Source organism: Struthio camelus, chromosome 13 (assembly GCF_040807025.1).
Source record: "Struthio camelus isolate bStrCam1 chromosome 13, bStrCam1.hap1, whole genome shotgun sequence".
In the NCBI taxonomy this organism is placed as follows: Eukaryota; Metazoa; Chordata; class Aves; order Struthioniformes; family Struthionidae; genus Struthio; species Struthio camelus.
Genome location: NC_090954.1, coordinates 4,926,697 through 4,947,814, shown reverse-complemented (window position 1 = coordinate 4,947,814; position 21,118 = coordinate 4,926,697). Strand labels below are relative to the sequence as shown.

Below are 21,118 nucleotides of genomic sequence, written 5' to 3'. Positions count from 1 at the left end.
AAACACCCAACCCTTCAGTCGAAATTCTGGTTAAACAACAGCAAAAGAAACGGTAATTGTTATTTAAAAAAAAAAAAAGAGTTAGCCATCATTCCAGTGCTCCCGATCTATATTTAAAATGCATGGGTTAAATTTAAAGTAACCTAAATAACCTTCTTCCCTGGATTGAGCTATCACCAAAAAAAAAAAAAAATGCTGCAGGGAACCTCGATCTTTACTCCTCCCAAAAGGTGCATTAAGGAATTTCAAGTTTATTAGTATGTCCAGGAGAAAGTAACCTAGTAATTTTACTCTTTGAAATTGAAATATTCAGCTGTGTTGTACTTTCAAATGACGACAAGCAGATGGAAAGCCAACAAGCCGCTGCAGCATTGTCGAGACGTTACTCACTTGCAAATAAGTCTGTATCGTCTAGGCAGCATTGTTATAGTAAGTCTTATTTGAACCTACCACGGCAATCACCGTTTTGGAAGCAAGAATATCCAAACACAGTATCGGGGTGGGGCGGGGGGGTCATCATTATTTCTTTCCTTTCTTTCTCCCTTGCATCTCGCATCTCATCCAGAACCAGGCAAACCATTGGAGAAAAAAAATTGCTTACATACAGGTAAACATACACAGTTTAAAAGAAAAGAGTTTTAGAAAGGAAAGGAAGGAGAGCAGAACATTTCCCAGCTTCAAGATGGAGAGAAATTGTAATTTTTAAGGTGTGACACTGTCCTACAGCACTTAGCATAAGCAGGCGACTGAACAGTCTGGGATAACTTCGTTATCATTACGCTTCATGTTCTCTGGGAAGATCTTCCTGATCCTAATCCACATCATCTCAAAAATTTAATATGAAAGAATCATCACTTGGAAGAACCATAAATACTAAACTTCTTTAAATAGGTCCATTCATAGCATATTTTTTGAACTGAAAACTGCTTTGATGTATATTAACCGGACAGTGTTTGCTAACAGCAAGAAGCAATTGCTGTGTTATCCTTGAACTATTTTTCAAAACAGCACACCGAGAACGGCAAAAACATCTGAGCCTTCTCTACCTAAGCGACTAGATCCTCAGTAAAGTAGTACGGTCACACATTCACAGGAAGAATTATAGAGATATTATGGAGAAAAAAAAACCAAACTATATGCAGTATTACTACAAGCCGATAGTCTACCATCCAAATTAAGCCCCAAAACAGGAAGCACAGTCAATATCAGTCATCTTGTAACATCTTTTTTGTTTCAGCTTTGCACTAATTAATCAAATAATTTGTCCTTGCTGTTGCTCTTACATGGACTGGCAGATCTCTGTGGAAATGGAGCCCTGTGTAACTAAAGCAATTGATTATTGCTTAGGAATTCTTAGGAACTAAAGCAATTTATTATTTCTTCTGCAATTTTGTGCGTTCCACAAATACAAATAGAAACCGCAGATGACAGATTTGTCATTTGATTTTTTTAGAAAATAACACATGAGCAAGCTCTTTTATAAAGTATCCCGTTTCAGAAGTAACTCAGTATTGGTTTCTAGATGAATTTCAGCAGATAATTGACTCCATGTTGTGCCCTTCCTTACCTTGCATTTGCTGGGAAGAGTTCACAGTGAATATATAAGATCTCTCTGGCACAACCAATCCCATCACCAACATAAACAAAATTAAAAACCACAAAATTCAATATTTCTGTACTCATTCTGCAAAAAAAGAAGGAATTTCTCTTAACTGGTGTTCTCCTTCCTTAAAAAAATGACCATTTCATCCTCTACTTATTTCTGTAAGATCTAGATAAGCAAGAAAAAGTTAGGATAATAGGTAGTAAAAGAGCAGCTCACTAAAATGGTCCTAAACTTCCATTTTACTGTAACAGTAGCTGCTTCAACATAGCCTTCATTTCAATGAAAAAGCTATCAATCATCAGTTTGAAGTACTACACACGTGGTGATTGTTTGTTTAGAAGAATATAAAAGTGGCTTAGCCACAACATAAAAACTCCCAGCCACTCCCAAAACACGTAGCAAGAGAGTTTAGCCTAAAGTCTTGCATGTTCTTTGTATTACTGCTTTAACTCTTTTTGCCAGCACCAGAAAATTGATGTTGTTAACGGGAACCAAGTTTTTGCTTGGTTGCATTCTACAAGGCCAACTAAAAAGAACACATTAAATTAACAAAATAATTAATCTCTGTTTCTGAGCGCACTACAGCTCGTGTTACCAAAAGGCTGTGGAAAACCATTTAAACATAACTAGCTCACACGGGTATGTGGAGGAGTACGTACAGCGCAAGACATCAGCAGTGTTACGAGGAGAGTTCATTAGTCAACCCTTGAACACAAATCTGTTTGAGACACACACTGAGTTACAGATAAAGAAAATCAGAAAAATCTGTGGGTTTTTTTTTTTGTTTATTGAAATATGAGCAGCAGTATGCAAAAAATATCTTTAAAAACATAACATAGCAAAACCTAATAATTTTAAAATTAACAAAATAAAAGGATGTTCAGAGTTAAATGAAAAAACTCATTGCTAGAGCTGTGTTTCCTACAATGTAAACAAAAGCATAAAGGTTATGCTTGCAACAAACACAGAAGCAGGTTTATGGAGCAGCACAATAAAGCAAAATTATGTTGTAATCTGATGGCTTGGTCTATTGGTTTGAATTCAGAATGGGTTTCCTTCCTAGAGAAACTTCACAACTATAAGAAAACGTTAGTCACTACTGTCTTTTGAAGCAAAACATTTATTTATTTATTTTTAAAAGACTGTTACTAGCAACACTTTGGGCAGCTAAAACAGTATCCTGAAAAAAACAATTATTTCAAGCTAGGGAAAATCATGACACGTTTTAATGTTTCTCTAGACCTGCCCAAGAGTAGACAACTTTTAGACTGTAATACTGTGGAAAAAAGATTTCAGCTTCAGGTAAAAAATAAAAGATCACCAATATTTTAAAAAAATTCTATACTCATCACAACCCGTAGGCTGTTCCATTGTTATTTTGACTACTGGGCTGTTTTGTTAGACTTCTCTCAGCTGTCCGTCATACTAGAAAGTTTTATTTTGGTCCTATAGATACTATAACCCAATGTCATCCCTTCATGTACAACTACTTCATGCCTAAAACAATTAAATGAACGTAATACGCAAGGTGCTGGATTGACTGCCAGCAAGACTGAAGTCCTCAGAAGAGGAAAATCCAAGCTACTACCATGTCTTAGTGACTATAAAGCAAGCCCAGAAAGAACTTCAGTACATGCCTGTTCTAGGCTCTTTGCTGGTATTGCCAAAGCTGTTAATTAGTGCCGTGGTTGGTGCAAAATAGAAAAATGCCCAAATGGAAGAATATATTTACACTACAAAAGGCAAAATAGCTTTCATTGAAGAGTAACATTCAGTCTAAGCTGGACTATACTGGAAAGGCTCCATCTTCCATTAACAAAACTACTGGCTGACCCAGTTTCTCCATCCTTCCATCTAGATCAAGAAGTGACTTAAGCACAAGTATACTGTAACAGAAGCAGCAATCTCTCTTATCACTATATTTAAAGCATAATTAGTGTCAAAGTTCTCATCCAACCCATCTGCGCACTGATATCTGAATTTATCAGCAGCACGGATAAACTAAACATGATTAGGAACACCATGAACCAGCAGCACACAAAATTTGCTAACTAGAAAGCTCTCAAAAAGTTCTACTTAAAGAAACAGAAAAGCAGCACGTGGACAAATCTTACTGGGACTGCCCCTGCAAATCTGCCCTGGCAAAATTAGCAGTCACAAGGATATCCCCAGCACTGCATACGTTACAGTTCAAAAATATGTACACAAGCAGAGAAATGCCAGTCAGAGTACTTTAGTACTTAATGACAGCATCAGAAGTGGGTTAACTGGATAGCGTTGCAGAAATTATGGTTCAGTGCATGGGTAGCCAACCTAACCACAATACTAGTGCTAAGCACCAGCTCTGGCTCATGAATACCCACTTCAGCACCCATTCTTGAATCAGTTGGCCACATCTGAACATACAGAGATGAAGCCAGATGAAATATATTTTGGATGAAGTAAAACCTTGTACCTACAACTGGGATCTCTCCTTAATTCAATGTGCCATGACATTTATAATAAAAGCTAATCAAGAAAAAAAATGCTGTAGTGTCAAATACATATATATTCAGCAACTCGACAAAGGTCAGGCCTGGGGAGAGGAAAACGGAAGCCTGATCCTGTGGGCAGCTGACTTTGCATCTCATTCAATCAACAGAACCATTTGTGGATTGTACTTCCAAAGAATGAAAGAGAAGACCCCAAAAGTGAGTGGCATATGATATTATTCCCCTTTTCCTGAAGATGTACTTTGTTTTTAAACACACTGGAGAAACTGCTTTTAAAAAGTGATATATTAATTCCTGTATGAGAGAGCATTAGGGTTCTGAAAAAGTGTTAACAGTTCATCTTTATTCCATTAAGGCATTTCATAAGAAACATTTTATTGACACGTAAACAATTTTATTCCTTTAAGATGATTTGTTACTTAGGTACCATATGATGCACGATTTCCACATTTGAGTAGAAACTCTGTCATTCAACAGGAGACACAAGAACTTGTGTAAGCAAATGATGTCTCAGGATTGCAGTAGTTAACTGCAACGTATCTTTTAATAAGTATTTGCATTTTAGAGTTTTCAGTCTCTCCTCCCCCAAACACTGAGCCCTTTCTGAAAAGGTGTTTGGGAAAAAGAAATACGACAATAAGGAGTTTAAAAAAAAATACAACAGGGCTTTTTCTGCATGCAAAGAAATCTTGTACATAATTCACTTTGAATTCTCTTAGAACATTTCTTTCAGCCTCCTTTTTTTTATTTCAAGGGGAAAACTATGCATATGTTATTTAGCTCGTTTCTTTTAGTGTTTTGTACAGTGTTTAAATCCTCTACTGTGTAGTACAACAGCACAGGTAATAGGATTCTTTATATGTGAGAGAGTAATTTCATCACCATATTAATGCAGTCAGTCCTTCAATTCCCTAAAGCTGCCAATTACAGTTATGAGTCTTCTGATTGAACCCCTGCCAATAGGGACAGGATCGAGACCACTGTTTCACGTAGACTACAAAAAAGTGATTACTTTTGGTCATCACCAACACCTCTGTATTAAATTACACCATCTATAAGTAAAAGCTTCTGCATTCAGTTACTAATTTGCTAAGCCACTCAGTCTTGAAAGAGACTCAAACTCATACTGAAAGTGAATTAAATACAGTGTAATCACTAATACTGCATAATGTCTACTGAGAGATCAAAAGGCTTAACACAGATCAATTCCAGACAGGTAAAACAAACAGCTAGAACACCAAAAAGAAAAAAAAAAAAAACTTATTCCATCCAAAAAGTAGTAAGAACTGTCATTTACAAACAGTAGTGTTTTTGTTAAAATAGAGAAGGGTACCTAAAAAGAAAAAGGCCTTGGCAACCACATCCAAATGGCATGAGTGTAAATCAAAGCAAAATAAGAATTACTACTCCAGAAACGTGCCAGATGTTTACCTTGTATCAATTACTACTTAAAATGGTGGTTAAAAGCAGTATTACAAAACTGAAGTGGGAAAAGGCTAAGATTTGCTATTCTGCATTAATATACAGTGTGTTTATGACAGCATTTTCCAATAGACAATACAAGTGTTTTTACACCACTCCAATATTTGTAAAAAGTATATTTTATGTGTACACTTAAAAAAAATCACATTGTTCAATCTGAGGCAAATTCACTTTAATAAGTCTAATTTTGCTTATGACAGATGTCAATTTTAAGATGTTAAGCAACTACCCTAAAAATACAGTTTGCTAGCTGGAGCTGCACGTGTTCAGTTTTAAAAACGTTAAAAAAAACCCAAACTATGATATGTATTTATTTTCTGAAATCAGTCTTCATAATTCCTGTCCCTACCATTCAAAAAGAAAAAAAAAATTTCCAGTTAAGACATATGCCTGTTTAAGTTCTACTTGAGGGAGGGGAAAAGTGTTCTGAATTTTTCAATAGACTTTTTTCCCTTAGGGCTCAACTGTCACTTAAGCATCACAAGAACAGACTGAAATGTAAAATCGATCAGCTATACACAATGGAATTGGTCACAAAGGGATTAAAAAAAAAAGTTAAACTGTAAGATCCATTCTCCATATAGCTCACAGTATCCACACTGGAAGTTTCTCTAAAATTAGAATAAGTTCACTAAAAATAAGGTTGAAGATAGTATCTCAGCACTATGAAACAGACGAGATGGGGTTAAGAGGAGAACCCATTTGCGTAAGTACTTTATCCAGCCACTGCAGAGGCCCATGAAGATGAATTTCTATCCAGCATGGGGTGCTCGTGACATCTTGTCGGTGATATTCAGCTCCCCAGCCCTATAAAAACGAACAAAACATTACCAATTAGGATGAGAATATACTTGTGTTTTGAAATAACCGTACTAACAAGGAGTACAAAGTCATGTTCTAAGATATTCATCTAAAGGTAATTCATGATCAAGTTTTTATTGAAGGAAAAAAAAAAAAAGTTGGGAAGGAGGGATGGTGAAGGCTGCGCTCAGCAGCCGAAATCAAGTCCTCCCTGCTATGGCTTTGGAATGACTATCCATGCTCCCCCTTGAAACAGACTGCTGCCTCAGGAACGACTCCTGGCTAAGGCTACACCTATCGTTCACTTCTCGTCCTTGCTTCCTATCCTCCACATCCTAAACAAATTGACTAGTATTTCTTTTATCATAACTGACAACACAAACAATTTTAAGCTCCTCAGAGAAGTGTCTTATCCTATGTTTGGCTGGTATTTAACTAGATGAGGCTCAGCTGGATCTGTAGGCACCACCACAGCATATATCTAAAGGGGAAGGGTGAGGGGGTAGAAAACAGCAAACAATGCATGTAATACAGTGTATATAATCCAGCCGATTTGAAGGAGGAACATGGAGTCCTACCATCTTTTTTAACTCAGGGCAAATGACAATTACAGTAGTTCTATGAGTACACAAATATCTTTCAGGGAAGATCTGCACACACATCCACTGGATTTTAACAAGTCTATTTCTGTGGAACAAAGTTTTCCTAATGCATTTTATTTTAACCTTAAATATATCATACTAAGATTTCTTTTTGAACAAGATACAAAGAAACCACGTGGCACAAGTCTACGCTCCGAGCTAAATCTGAAACGGACAGTTTTTTGATTGAACAATGATGTGGAAATATTACCATGAGAATAATAGCATAGTGACTTCACTAATTTAAACCATGTCACCAAAGTAACATAATAATGAAGTTTAAAAAAAAAATTAGTTAATCTGTTTGAAGGAGTTGCACATTTTTCTGCAATTACCTATGCTCCTCTCTAGTCACATTCTTTTAGTGGTCTTGCAGTTCACTTTATTCTTGCCACTTAATTCAAATCTAGAGCATAAGCTCAAGTCTCCTTTAATAAGACTACAGTAGCTATAACGATTAAGTCCCTGTCCTGAATACTGAAGTAACAAAACACATAGCCACCTTTCAACACGGCCACTCTGTGCTTTTCCCTCCTTCCATCCATTTCTCTCTCCCCTCCCCAAATTAATCATTTTTCAACACATTTAAAATGAAAAGTAAGAATCATACCACCTCAAAATAGCTTTGCTACACTGCTAATGTAATTATTGTTGAGTACCTCAAAGTCCACAGTAAGTTTAAAAAGTTTAAATGCTCTAAAACAATTTGTTTACCTTTACAAAACTCATTCGAATGGTGCACATTTTGGTGAGCTCATATACTGCTTCAAATCCATGGTTGACAGACTGAGCTAACAGCTGAGCAAACTCCTGATTGTTAAAAATTTTTAGACTGCAGCCACTAGGAATCTTGCATACAGTTGTCGGATGAAAGCCATGGTGGTAGTTGCAGTTCCTGCTTTGTACAAATATGCTGCTGTCACTTAAACACTCAGCATAGACTTCCCCACCAACATAGTAGAGATGAACTCCTTAAAAACAAAGTTAGATAAAAGTGGTTTCAAGTTACTTTTTCCAAAAATTTAGCACTTACACAACCCCCTTGAACTCGGAGAACAACAAAGCAGACTTTTCATTTGAAGAGCTTTTCAGAAAAACTTCTTTTGCGCCCTAAGTCTTATGCTCGCAGTACAACATACTTTCTCATTTCAAAATATGGTAGGCTTCATTATACATCAGCCGCTAGATGTCCTTCTCTCATCAATTACAGAATAGAATTAAAAACAAAAAAAAACCCCACCAAAACGAAACAGTGCCAACAATTATTTCAAGATAAAATGCACTGAATTTATCTAGGAAACTAACACTCCAGTTTTATAAACCAGCAGCCTCTGCTTATGGAAATTCAGATTGGAGTTTAAAAAAAAAAAAACAACCTTAGGAGACGACACAGTGATAGATGCAAATGGGAAAGTATATCTATAATCTGCTCAGATTTTTATCATATCTGATCAAAGGGAAAGAAAAGTCCAATTACCTGTACAATTTAAACACGATCAGGCTTCACAGACCTTAAGATCAAGAGATTCCTTAGATTTATCCGACTTGCCTGGATTCCCCTATGCAAATAAGTGATTCCCCTGTACGTTCTGAAGCTTGTAACAACTACGTCTTTCACATTCTACCAAATAAACAATAGACTAAAAATTAACACCTAAGAGCAACTAAAACCAGATTTCACTGCCACTTTGAGATTCCTGCCTTCCTTCTCCCCAGTCTTCCTCCTTTCCCCCAACCGTCACTGTTAAATGGGTTGGGATGCAGTTCAGTTTGGTAAATCTTCCTTGAAATAATCTGAGAAACCATTACAGACTATCCTGTGGTTTGCCAGGTGAGGCTGTAGCAAGTCAACAAATGCAAGTTAATCTTTCAGACAGCAACAACTGCTGTGCACGCTGCTGAATCCACTTGGGACTACGGAAGGATGAAGTTTACCCAGAGGAATCATTGGCAACCGTCAGAAAATTGTGCGTGGGCAAGAACACATTTCCACCATAAAATCTTATTTATTTAAAAGAACAGGGACTACTAGTTGCTAGCTGAATTCTTTTGCATAAAGACCTAGTGAGAGATCTTTGAAGAAGGAAGATGGATAATTTAACAGGCTGAAAAGAACAAGAACAAGATACTTCAAAAAATAATCCACTGATTACAAATCACTTATGCTTGCAACGCAATACTTCTACAGAAAAAAAAAAAAGTTTAGCAAATACAACTAGGTAGTTTTAAAGGAGGCAAAACCCAAGACTAAGTAAAAGCCATAAACGAGTAATACTTTATCCAAAAACTGCCTTAAATGTTCTCAGAACCGTTGCCATAAAGCAAATTTTTAGTTTAATGCCAAGTATTAAAGATGTAGACATTTTAAAGCTGAAGATATAGTTGCAGTCACTACCATCTACTCTACAAAATGATCTTGGATCCTTGTTACATTTCTGATCTTAGACAGACGCATAAGATACCCTTTTTGATGGCACCAGCAGAGGTAAAAGGGGTACTCCGAAACAAGACGACCCTCATGCTCCCTCCTCTCCTCCTCCCCAAATCAGCTGTTCTCTTTTTGTTACATTAACTTTTCTCTGATGATAGAGATGGAGAGCCATGTTTCTAACAGACACTAAGATATCTATGATTTCCAAATTCACTGCAAAATTTTGCCATGTTTATAGTAGCTTCTAATTATTAATTAAAAGATTGATAAGGGACAGGATGGGTCTTGTGATGTACTAAAAGCTGAGAGTGGCTTGCAGCAAAAAACTCAAGACCAACGGCACTAAATTATTTCATGTGCTAAAAAGACCTCAGGACAAGTGCAACAGAAAAGGGGTTTTCTTCTCAAGACTTGATTAGTTAATTGCAAAAAAGGATATTTTCAGAAAAAGAATACTACATTTTAAGATAATCCAAGCACTTTCCATCAGCATAGATGAAAACCATGCATCTGTATGTGCTATCTGCCAAACACTACGGGAAAACTAGTAGATCTTGCTAAACCTGCTGTCCTCAAGAATCCCTCCCACACATATACACACCCCATGGATTCACCCAGACAAATGAGCCCTCGCAGTTTTGCATTAGCACTTCAAAGTCCTGCTCCAACTCATGCAAGATATTTGAATATGCTAGAGACAGCAGTGTAATATCCTGCACAAACCAAAAAACAACAAAAAAACCTTGGATATACTGTAAAGTAGTTATGAAGAATTTACTCTAAGAAGCAGCTCTAACATGTAACTTCCGAAGTCCTGCAATAACTTTCTTAGTGCTGAAACAGAAAGTTCTACACACAGACTATCATTAACCATAACAAACAAGCCCATATGACAATACAACTCAGTAAGGAAAAGGTAATATTTAATCTTCTAAATTAGTGCCAAGCAAAAACATATGCAATTAGCGTGTTAAACCATGCCTATGTGAGTTGTCTTTGGATACCGGAAAGGTAGGCAATATAACGCAGATTACTTCAATTTCTGTACTGTGCAACAACGTAGTCACTATGCTCACAAAAATCCTTGGTTTCACTCCTACTGCCCTTAACTTCTTAATAATGCATAACACAATTAAGTTTTACCTTTTCCGATATGTCGTCTAGTGTTCTCAATTGTTGAGTTGCGATTAACGTTTGAGAGCAAACCTAAGCAGAACCTGTTTTTATTATTGGAGGGATCTGTAAACCCATCTACTAAGACACTTGTGGAAGATGCATGAAAAGCCTCCCCAACACGATTATTTAATTCGTAATACACAATTGAACACCAGTGTTTGGGTTCTTCATAGGCAACAGGTTGAACATCTGAAAATAAGCAAAATGGAAATACCAGTTTATATGAATGTTAAAATATTAAATCCAGAACTGTAAAGCAAGCCCTACAAAATATCAATAAATATCTAATATTTAGTCAATACATGATGGGCAAGATCAATCCTTACTGATTAAGATCTTGACAATTTTAACTTTCATGCATTTCAACTATTCCATCAATGTTTACAATTATTTTCCTATTTTAAACATGATATTAAGTAAAAAAAACTACATAAACAAAAATTATATAGATGACTGTGATATTAAGTGAAATACGATTTTTCTGTCCCCTTTTAATAACAGATGTTTTGGGACTCAGTTTTCAGAGCCTTCCAGTCTATACATTTCCAATAGCATGCAAAAGGTAGCCGTAAAACACTCCATAATTCTGAGAAATGAAAAAAAAGTTCAACTTGTCATAAGCAATACTATGTAATACTTTAAAAGCTGAGATAACCAGAAATCAAACAAATGAGCAGCACAAGTTCTGTTTCTCAGTTCTTCTTTTTTGGTTTGCTTCCAGTTTGTCTTGGATTGCGTCCACTTATCAGCACAGGTTTATTGCACCATTTGAAATTATTCAATCAACTGGCCATTAGTATTAAGAACCCAAATGAAGTTAATTTTACACTGTACTTTATAACTTACCTCTGGTAGATATATTTGGCATGATTTGAGGGATCATGGTATTGCTTGTGTCCATAGACTGAGAATTATCCTGCCCCATCTGATCATCAGGGGGCATATACGCAGGAGGTGGAGTATCAGCTACAAACAAGAAAAAATAAAACTGAATAAACCCAAACAACTTTGGGTTGCCAAACAAATAACGCTCTTTTGCGAGAAACATTAAATACTGGGATTCACTTTCAAAGCAGTCTGAAGACGACCCAGACAATGCTCTTTACAGTTGTCTCCATCAACAGCTGTATTCTCACCTACAGGAACTCAGTAACAAGATTACATACATGAGAAAATCTGAGATAGGGTTTTTTTTAAACTGCACTTCTGCAACTGGGCAGGGTGACTGCAGTTCCCATTTCTGTAATGCAAACATTAGCTCTCTTGTCCACTCTTTTCTCCTTCTTTTCTCCATGTTCCAAAAGAAAGAAAGGAGGAGGGAACAATGCTAGCCCTCTTTCACATAGGACAATGAAGGTCTAAACCAGATGACTTTTTTTTTTTTTTTTTGCTGCTTCTGTAGGCTGAGTTCATTACACAAGTGTGGATGTCTCTATTCTTCCATTCTATAGAGCAGTATGTGTATCAACACCCTGCTGTTCCCCATTTCAGAAACCCCGTGCAGATGCCATGAATACATTCTTCTTACTGGCTTCTCACTGGCTTCTTCCCTTTGACTCTTTCAGTTTGGGGTTTTTTTTCCTTCTATTTTCACCCAAATCATTTACGATTCTTCTACTGAAAATTCACACCCGATTTTTCCAGTTAAATATCACTTTTCAGTATTTTGCTTCAGAGACACAGATACATTTCTTGATCAGTCAGTTACATCTGCCTTCTTTTCATTGCTAGGTGTTATTTTAAAGTATTCACCAATGACTGCACATTGAAGCTGTGCAGAATAACTCACTTGTACAGTATCTGTGAGGAAAAGCGTTTGGAAAAACAAAACTAGCAGAAGAGGGAACTCCAACCAGTAACAAAGAAAAAACCCTAAAATACAAACGGCAAAATAATTTATTGTTAAGTATCACAAATTCATAAAGAAGTCGCAATAGATTTTAGCATTACAGTAAATTATTTCAATTATTTTTAGCAAGCCCATGTTTAGGCTATACTTACCTGGTAGCTGAAATGGACTAGATGGTCCGGAACTAGCTGGGGAACTTGGATAAGTGCTGCTGGCTGGAGAAGGTGGATAGGGACTGTTTGGCGAAATGGAAAACGGAGTGTTGTTGGGTTGTTGAAAAGAATCTGGAAATGTCGCATTATGTGGCATATGTGGTTCATTGTGGCTTAGGTTCCTGAACTGAACAAGTAGGCTGTGCTGTGGATTGAATTCACTATGTCTAGGCACTAACACTGGAGGTAGAACTAAAACAAAATAAAAAAACAAAAACAAAAAAACAAAAGTTTAGATTAAAAATAGAGATAGAAGGAACAGGATACAAACGTGTTATTTCTGCTCACCATGATAATTTCAACACCAATTGGGGTGGCAAGAGGAAGGAAAAGAGCAGAGGATCCAACTGCCTTCCCTCTGCCCCTTTTTTTCGTCTTTCATTCTTTTAAATTATACTTCATGGAAAACGGAAACATTACTCTTGCAAGAAAGAGCAAAAGTAAACTCATATTTCACATAACTGGAAGCATAAAAATCAGTGTATACTATCAAATCAATGCAAAAGGAAAGCCAGAGTCAGTATTACCGTAAGTAATAGTCCAGCTAGATCGGTACATAGTATTTTACATCGAAGACATACAAAATCTATATGACAAATAAACAGCTATTGCCAAAATGGAGTTTTAATTTTTAAATTCAAGTATTCTAAAGTAGGGAATTCAAGTAGAGCACATCCTACTGCGTGGAACAAAGGCAGCAACTTTTCACTATACTTTCCAGAGTAACATAATTCTTCTCTCCCACTCATAACCATGATCCTCCTCACCTTCTCCCATGGCAACGTGCCTTAACAGCAGACTCATTACCAAACACATTTTGGTACGCAATTTGCTCTAACTGATCGCTCTTAGTTCCACTCAACTCTGCTGGCCTGATAATGGGAAGTCAAGCAGGGAGCTTTCTTCCTTGTTTTATATCACTAACTGATGAAGTATTAAGTCCCTGAAAGAACGCTACCAACCTCCTCACAAGGACTGAGCTTCACAAACAAGTTTCCCAAAGAATCTGAAGTCTTCTGACTATTTCTTTCCTATTTTACTCTAAATTAGAATTTTGCCACTAACTTTATGGGAAGCACGCCTAAGAGATCTGGTGAAAAAAATACGTTTTACCACAAAGAAATAGCTGTGTGCAGAAGGTATGACCTTCCCCCTAACCCACAAGAAAACTACACTTCGAACATTACTCTTCCAAACGCCCTCATACACTGAATTTAATTCACTAGGTAGTACTGGAGAAGGAAGAAGTCAAGAGGAGGTCGTTTCTGGAGATTTTGTTCAGCATTCAGACAGTCATATTCAAACATACCTGGGCTTTCCACCCTCTTATAGTGGTATGGATTGATGCAGACTTCCTTCTGTTTAGATCCAAAAGGAAATTCACAAATATCCAATGGCTTCAGCTCATGATGGCTTTGTAGATCAGGCCAACGCCAAACACGACAGTAAATAACATGGGGAAGGCCTTTTCTATGAGAAACTTGAAGTCGCCCATCTAAAGAACGGGGGATAGTAACACACTTGCTGGGCTGTCCTGGACTGCTCAAGGCTTTCTCCAATTCTTCCATAGCACCCTTTTTCTTTTTCAGCTTTTTTACCAAAGCGTCAACAGCTTTTTCTGCCCATTTTTCCTCTTCATCTCCTTGCTTCCAGCCCAACAAACGCTTCACAGCTGGGCTAGTAAAGGAGAACAAACTGGCCATTGACGTCATTTGACACAAGTCTTCAAAAGGTTTGTTCAGTGTTTTTTTTTTTTTTTTTTTGCAAATAAACGTCAGTGTATAAAAAAGCACTTATTGCAAGTGATGAGCTGTTATTATTTCTTGGAGGCTAACAACTGAACATATAGATGTCAGTGATGAAGTCTTCACATCAATAACGATTCTTCCAATTTAGTTCTGTTAAAAAAAGGAAAAGGATGAATTAACAAGTGATTAGTAAATAAGAAAAAGGTACAACAAAGTCCGATGTGAACAGAATGACTGTTTCAAACCTTGCCATTATGCCTAATTTTGTTTAGAAACAAACAAACAAAAAAATCTAGAAACTCTTAGAACCTCTCCCCCAAGCTGGATGAATATAAAACAGAGTCCCCAGTTATCTCATTATTGATTAGTGGAAAAAGGAGAGTGAAGGGACCAAAGGAACAGCCCTGTTCTGTTAACAGAGTTTTCCGACAATTCTGTAAAACCATGAATCTCCTAACAAAATGATCAACTGAGATTGGAATTAACAAACAGTTCTGAAGACTGGATTTTCAAATATGCTTTAAAATTGTCTAGTAAAACTCAGATATTAGGCAAATAATTATTCACCGGAAGATTTAAACGTGCTGTTAAGAAATAAAGAGGTAAGGTGGAACCAACAGTTCCACAGCCAATAAGCCAGAGAAATATTCAGCTTCTCAAATCCATCCTTATTTCTCAAAAGGAGAGCACACTAAAGCATCTACATGTCTTTGAGTATAAAAAGATGAGGAAGAAACTGTAGATAGTGAAATAAGAAGTCCCCAAAAAACCAACCCGCCAAAACAACCTCCCTTCAGCCATTCAGAGAGGGGGGTCAATCTTTTCAGCTACCACTATTTTTATGCTGAACTTCCTTGTATCTTCTAGGAGGATTATCTGAAGCACTGGATATTTTTAGCCTTTGGCAAAAAAATTGTTTTCCTCTCCTCAGAAAAGAAGGGGGCGGGGGGAAGGCATAGCAGAGTAAGTACTAGAAGTGAGACCTTTACTACAAACTGCGTTAGAAAGGAGAGAACGAACAAAACAATGCTGTGCAACTCAACAGTGCTCATGAATGGTTTTTTTTTTTTTTTTAAAACCACTCACCAGTTCTAATGCAAATCTGTTGGGTTTTTTTCCCCCTCAAATTAAGAACTAACGATGACAAGAGGAAATGATGTGCTGTGGCAACAAACTGATAAGAACTTATAAAATCCCTTGTGAATACTAAATAAGCAAGTATAGACAATGAGCAGCTGGCAAAAAGCAAGAGCAGAGCTAAGAGAAAGGATGTCCACAACAAAAGACGCTTCCTTTCTTGCTACAGAGACTGCCAAACAACATTGTCTCTCAACTTTTGATAAACGGCGGTGAATTAGAACACCTAACATGCCCTAGGACACTAAATGTGCACATAAGAGAAAAAAAAAGAAATGAAGACTTAAGTCCCCCTGTGCTGGTTCTCTCACGTCACTACCTTTAATCAAGGGGATCTTTTTAACTCTCACCTTTGATTAACATAAAAAAGGCTTTTACAAGCCTTTAGACACATTTAGAAAAACACACTTAGATACAGGGGTACTCTCCTATAATAACCAATTTAACAACCAAAAAATAGCTTTCAGGAACCCGAGAGACTTAGTGCATTTCAGCACTCAACTCTCATAAATGCTTAAGCCTACACCAAGTCATATATGAAGCATCATCAGCCAAAGATGAGCAGCAAATATCCCTACTCGAAGCATTTATAATGCCCCATATGTAATCAATTTAGATTTTCTGCTGGGGGCAGGGGGGATGGTGAGGGAAGGAAGGAACAGACCCAAAGACACTCTGCTATGAAGAAAGCAGAAGTTGGGGGGAAAAAAAAAAGGGGGGGGGCGGGGGGGTTAGGGAGGGACCCTGTCACTACATTTATTTCTCCCAGTAGCTTAACCCTGTTAATACTTCCTTGATGATTCAGCCTGGTTTCAGCAATATGGCAAAAACTGGAAAAAGAAAAGTGAACAGAAATACTGGTTAAACGTCTTATTTGTTCCTAAATTCTCATAAAAGCAAAATGAAAAAAAAAAGAAGAATGAAATGGGCAGAGGTCTCTCACTGCCTCAGTAAGCACTTATAAGAAGGTACCGCAAAAAAAAGAAAAATAGGGAAAAAAAAGCCATCACCAGCTCTTTGGAACATGCCTGCACCTCAAGTGTAAGTTTGGTTTCCCAACACAATTAAACGTATGAAAACCTTTGCATCCTTCAAAGGAACAGGAAATATATAAAGGGAGATAAACTTGGCTATGAACACAGACTAATTTTATTCTTTTATTGAGGATAAAAGTTTAGCGTTCTGAAAAGTAAAAGCTGTTTATAGTCACAAATAACCTACTTTCACTTGGGAACATTCAATAGCTACAAGATTTCAGTAGTTGCTCACACCCCTGAAAAAGGAAATGAATCCACCTAGAACCTTAGAACACGGAGAAAACAATTAATATTTCTATTTCTCAGTGACGTTCTCGAAAAAAAACTTAATTGAAGGCAAAACCATTCTGTTTTAAATTATTTTGAAAAGATAAGACTTTTTTTTGCTAGCACCAAAAGCAGAAAAGTGCACATATTTATATATATTTATATTTATAAATATTTATAATGGATTATTACAGCACACACCTAAACTAGAAATCCCTATAGTTAAGTCTAGCTCAAAAGAGCCTTCAAGAAATGCCTTTTGGCTGTTGCCCCCCTAAACTATTCCACCACAATAAGCCTCATATATCATACAAAATTAAGTTTACAGATCATTAAATAATTCCATTCTATGATCATGTGTATTTTTCCAGCATTTCAAACACAACAGTAACATGCAACAACTAGGAGTGAAATTTTACCAGTTGTTACTATTTTTATTATGTTACTCCAGCATCATTTAACAGTAGGTATACTGTTAGATTAAACAAACTGACTAAAACCAAAGAAAGCAGGAACAATTCTACTAAAAGTGACCTCTATAGCAACTAATATTTGCAGAGTAAGTGTCAAGAAAGTTTGATAAGTCACTCTGTGCCATAAAACATGACTTTAGAAAAAACTATAGAGTAAATAACATGTTAATCAACTCTAAAAACTTCAGATTAGTTTCAGTACCTGCTAACAAATGCAAAACCTAGTACTAGTATAAGTACTGCTGAAGCACCAGAACAGATGGATCGAATCCGTTTCGACTTCTTCTAAAAAGAAGGTTATGCTTCTAGAACTGAAAAATGAGACTGTTGAAGTTGAAAACATTAATCACATTTATTATAAAGCCATTCTGGTCACCTGTGAGGCTTCCAAGACTTTTCCACTGAAGTGGATTTTTACTGTCAAAAAAGAGCAAGGGAAAGAAAACCTTGCTACAAACTACCAATAGGTTCTCAGCTGTACAAATGACACTGGATTTCTTCCATTGTAGGCCTTCTGGAAGTTCACTTTGAAGGGCAAAAATATTGAGAGTTTAAAGTCTTCTCTTTTTCTTCAGAAAACAGGCACAATTAAAAAGGTTCAAATATGATTTGTAGAACAAAAGTGTTTTCTTTTGGAAGCTACAGAAAGTCATGAAGCAGTAGGTTTAGGTATTTATGAACAGAAATTAAACGCTTTCATAGAAACTGCAGTTCTTCCACAGTTTTAAAATTTCCGAATGAGCTGCACAATGTATTTGTAACATTTATTTGAATTTTATGTAATTTCTGCATCAAAATATTGAGAATAGCTTGAACAGACCATCTAAATTTAGAGGCAACTCCTTCTGAGGCTTTAAGCAAACACCTTCCACAGCGTTGTACCTCTCCAGAAGCAGCAGGTAAGAACTTTCATGGGGAAAAAAAAGCTCTCAAATTTCCTTAAGAGGAAGACTGCCATGCATTACCTTCTTTTATTCAGTAACTTTTCAAGTGAGCTAAGGACAACATAGGCTGAAAAACATATCATTACATTTTTAAAAGCAATTAGTTACAAATGCTCTTTATAAAATGAGCTTAATGCATTGCATTAGATGGCAAAAAAGTATTTTAGTGGATTAACATAAGAGGAAGTAATCTCTGTATCAAAACTAGACTTTGAGGCAAACACTACTTGTACATTTAAAGTTCTTGCTAACAATTACAGCAAATGGAAGGAAATAAGTTGTGTGAACAAGTCCATTGTTTAAACCCCTTCTTAACACCTCATCAACCCAGCTACACATAAACAAAGTTAGTTAACAGCAGAACTCTCAAATTAAATTTCATTTGGGGAGGGCAGGGAGGAAAGAAACTGTCTCTTATTTATCACCGCAAATACTAAGAATTCAACTAACTTTTGGTCCTCTTATGAGACTTTTAACCTATTGTATGAAATTGGTAAATCTAGCAGATTACCTTGGCTCCACATCTAAAGGGGCTTGAGAGGAACTCAGGCCAGAACAAATCAATATGAGACTTCACATGGTGCATTTCTTTCGGTAAGATAGATACACTTTTCATACGTATTCTGCCGCTGACTCCAAACTCTGAATTTCCTATCAGCAGAAATCTAAATCTAAAACACCGTTACCCAAGCAACACATCACTCCATGCAGCATAAAAACAAACGTTTTTCAGAATTATAAGAGTAAAATAAGTAACAACTACACGATCCTCATCGTTTCGTACTGTAAACACTGAGCTCGTATTTCAAATGTATAAGCACTGTTCTTTTCCTGCTTAATTTACTTGCTTGCAAACGAGGAGAGCTTCCTGTAGCATCATACCCAATCTGAAACAAGGAACTTCGCTGCTCAAGATCAGAAGCTGCTTTGAGATTCAGCTTCATAAAATAAACAAACCACCCTTATAACTATCTACACAATTGGCAGTTCATTAGAGTCGCTTCAGACTTGCCAGTTAAGAAGTGTTTTGCAGTCAGCACTTGCGCATAACTTTATTGCCCTTTAAAACTTAGAAATGCTGAAGTCTGCTCCATACGCATGTTAACACAGTATATATTCACACAGAAAGCTCAGAAGCTCAGTTACAGCATATTATACAATATATTTTTTTTTTTGTTTAACTACAACTTTACTGCATATTAGCTTTACCTGATGTTATTAAACTCTCTTTCCTTATAAATTTCCTGACAGGAACTGTGCACGATACTTGTTTTCTTATTACCGTTTTTCCAACTCCTTTTAAAATTACTAAACACTACATACATACACATTCTTCTCCATGTTACACTGCAGTCTAGCGTATGCTTCCACTCAATGGCGTTTACGAGAGTCTTTTCTTCAGGATAAATATAGAAGATGTGTTAGCTCTATAGATTTTCCATGCACAAATAAATTAAGATACCATCCTTCTCACTTAGACTATGACTGAAGAACTTGAGGGGCTGATAAAAGGAAACCTACATGTTCCTTACCGTTGCCACAGTCTTTGAATAGAAAAGGTTTTTCCTCAAAATATGCCACTCCACATCTTATTCATGAAGAATGCCATCAATGATTTGTTTAGCTAAACGGTTCCCACCTCCCCTTAAGGTAAGTAAAAGATGAAAGGAGACCTGCTGCAGGATATCAATTAGCAATTCAGGGCAGTTTCATCAAAATAGGGCTGGATATCTAAATGGACACCAAGTTGACTGAAACCTGCAATAGCTGCTTTTACACTAGCACTGTATTTCTTTACGTTGCCTTACAGGCATGCTTGAAGCAAAGCATTCTGACTAAATAATACATGCATATAAGAACAGGGAAAAAAAAGACTAACATCTTCAAAAATTTTACCAACTGGAACTGCTCTTCAAATAACAAAAAAAAGTTTTTAAAAACTTCAAACCCTGCTTTCCAATGTAATACTTGTTCTTTTTACTTCCGCATCTGTGCGTCATCTAAAACAGTTAAAAAAATTAAGTATATAACTCTGTTATCTGAGAAGTATCTAACTAGCACTCTCTTAAAAGAAACATAACAAAAACTTTGAGGCCAAGCACAAGAAGCAAGTAAGACATCCTACAGGAAGAACTGTTATCACAAAAGCTATATAACTCAGCTAGCCATAGAAGTTTAACGATGCAAAAGCAATGCCTCTGTTTTTTCTTAAAGAGTCTTTGCAAGAGTCACAAGAAAAAAAAAAAAAACAACAGACACACACACACACAAGTGGTAATGATTTATGAAAGAGGTCCCAGAAGCTCACTAATAGAGCTCCAATCCTCTTTCAAGAGGATCCTCACTTCCAACTACTGCCAAGAAGAGCTCAGCAAAAAGCGTGACCAAAGAACAAAAATAATTTTGGATTTGTTCTGCGTCATGACAAACTCAGTTTGTCTGTGATATGGGGGAGGGGAGGGGGGGGGGAAAATCAAACTTCAAAAAAAAGCTACCATCTACTTACTTCTTAAGACATCCACTTAAAACATGAAAATACCATGTTCACATGTCCCTTGTCTCTGCAACTACTCTAATTACTGAGTGATTAGCTTTTTAGAAGCTCTCAAAAACTACAAATTTCACCCAAGAACCAAAATCTCTCTTCCATAAGCATTTTGTCAGAACTGGGCATTTTCCTCACACTATTTCAAACAAATTGGCATTTATCAGCAAAAGTTTTAAGCTGAAAAATGCTATCAACTCTACTTAGCACTTCTGAACATCAGTCCTAAAACCTCAGTACCTTCTCAAACCACAGCAGATTGATTAAGAAATGGATA

At 36.6% G+C, this 21,118-nt stretch overlaps 1 protein-coding gene across 6 annotated transcripts in view; it reads right to left on the bottom strand.

Annotated features, from left to right (window-relative positions):
• Nucleotides 1-4,421: 4,421 nt before the first annotated feature.
• The window catches only part of SMAD5 (SMAD family member 5), a 28,536-nt gene continuing 11,839 nt past the window's right edge, over nucleotides 4,422-21,118 (bottom strand). For all 6 annotated transcript variants that reach the window (XM_009670174.2, XM_068959599.1, XM_068959596.1 and 3 more), the window contains 6 exons: nucleotides 14,000-14,588; nucleotides 12,631-12,882; nucleotides 11,476-11,595; nucleotides 10,597-10,818; nucleotides 7,737-7,993; nucleotides 4,422-6,387 (listed from right to left, as the gene is read on the bottom strand). In XM_009670174.2, coding sequence (XP_009668469.1) covers nucleotides 6,244-6,387; nucleotides 7,737-7,993; nucleotides 10,597-10,818; nucleotides 11,476-11,595; nucleotides 12,631-12,882; nucleotides 14,000-14,402 — 1,398 coding nt within the window. In that variant the 5' untranslated portion in view covers nucleotides 14,403-14,588 and the 3' untranslated portion in view covers nucleotides 4,422-6,243. The remainder of the gene's footprint in view (nucleotides 6,388-7,736; nucleotides 7,994-10,596; nucleotides 10,819-11,475; nucleotides 11,596-12,630; nucleotides 12,883-13,999; nucleotides 14,589-21,118) is intronic.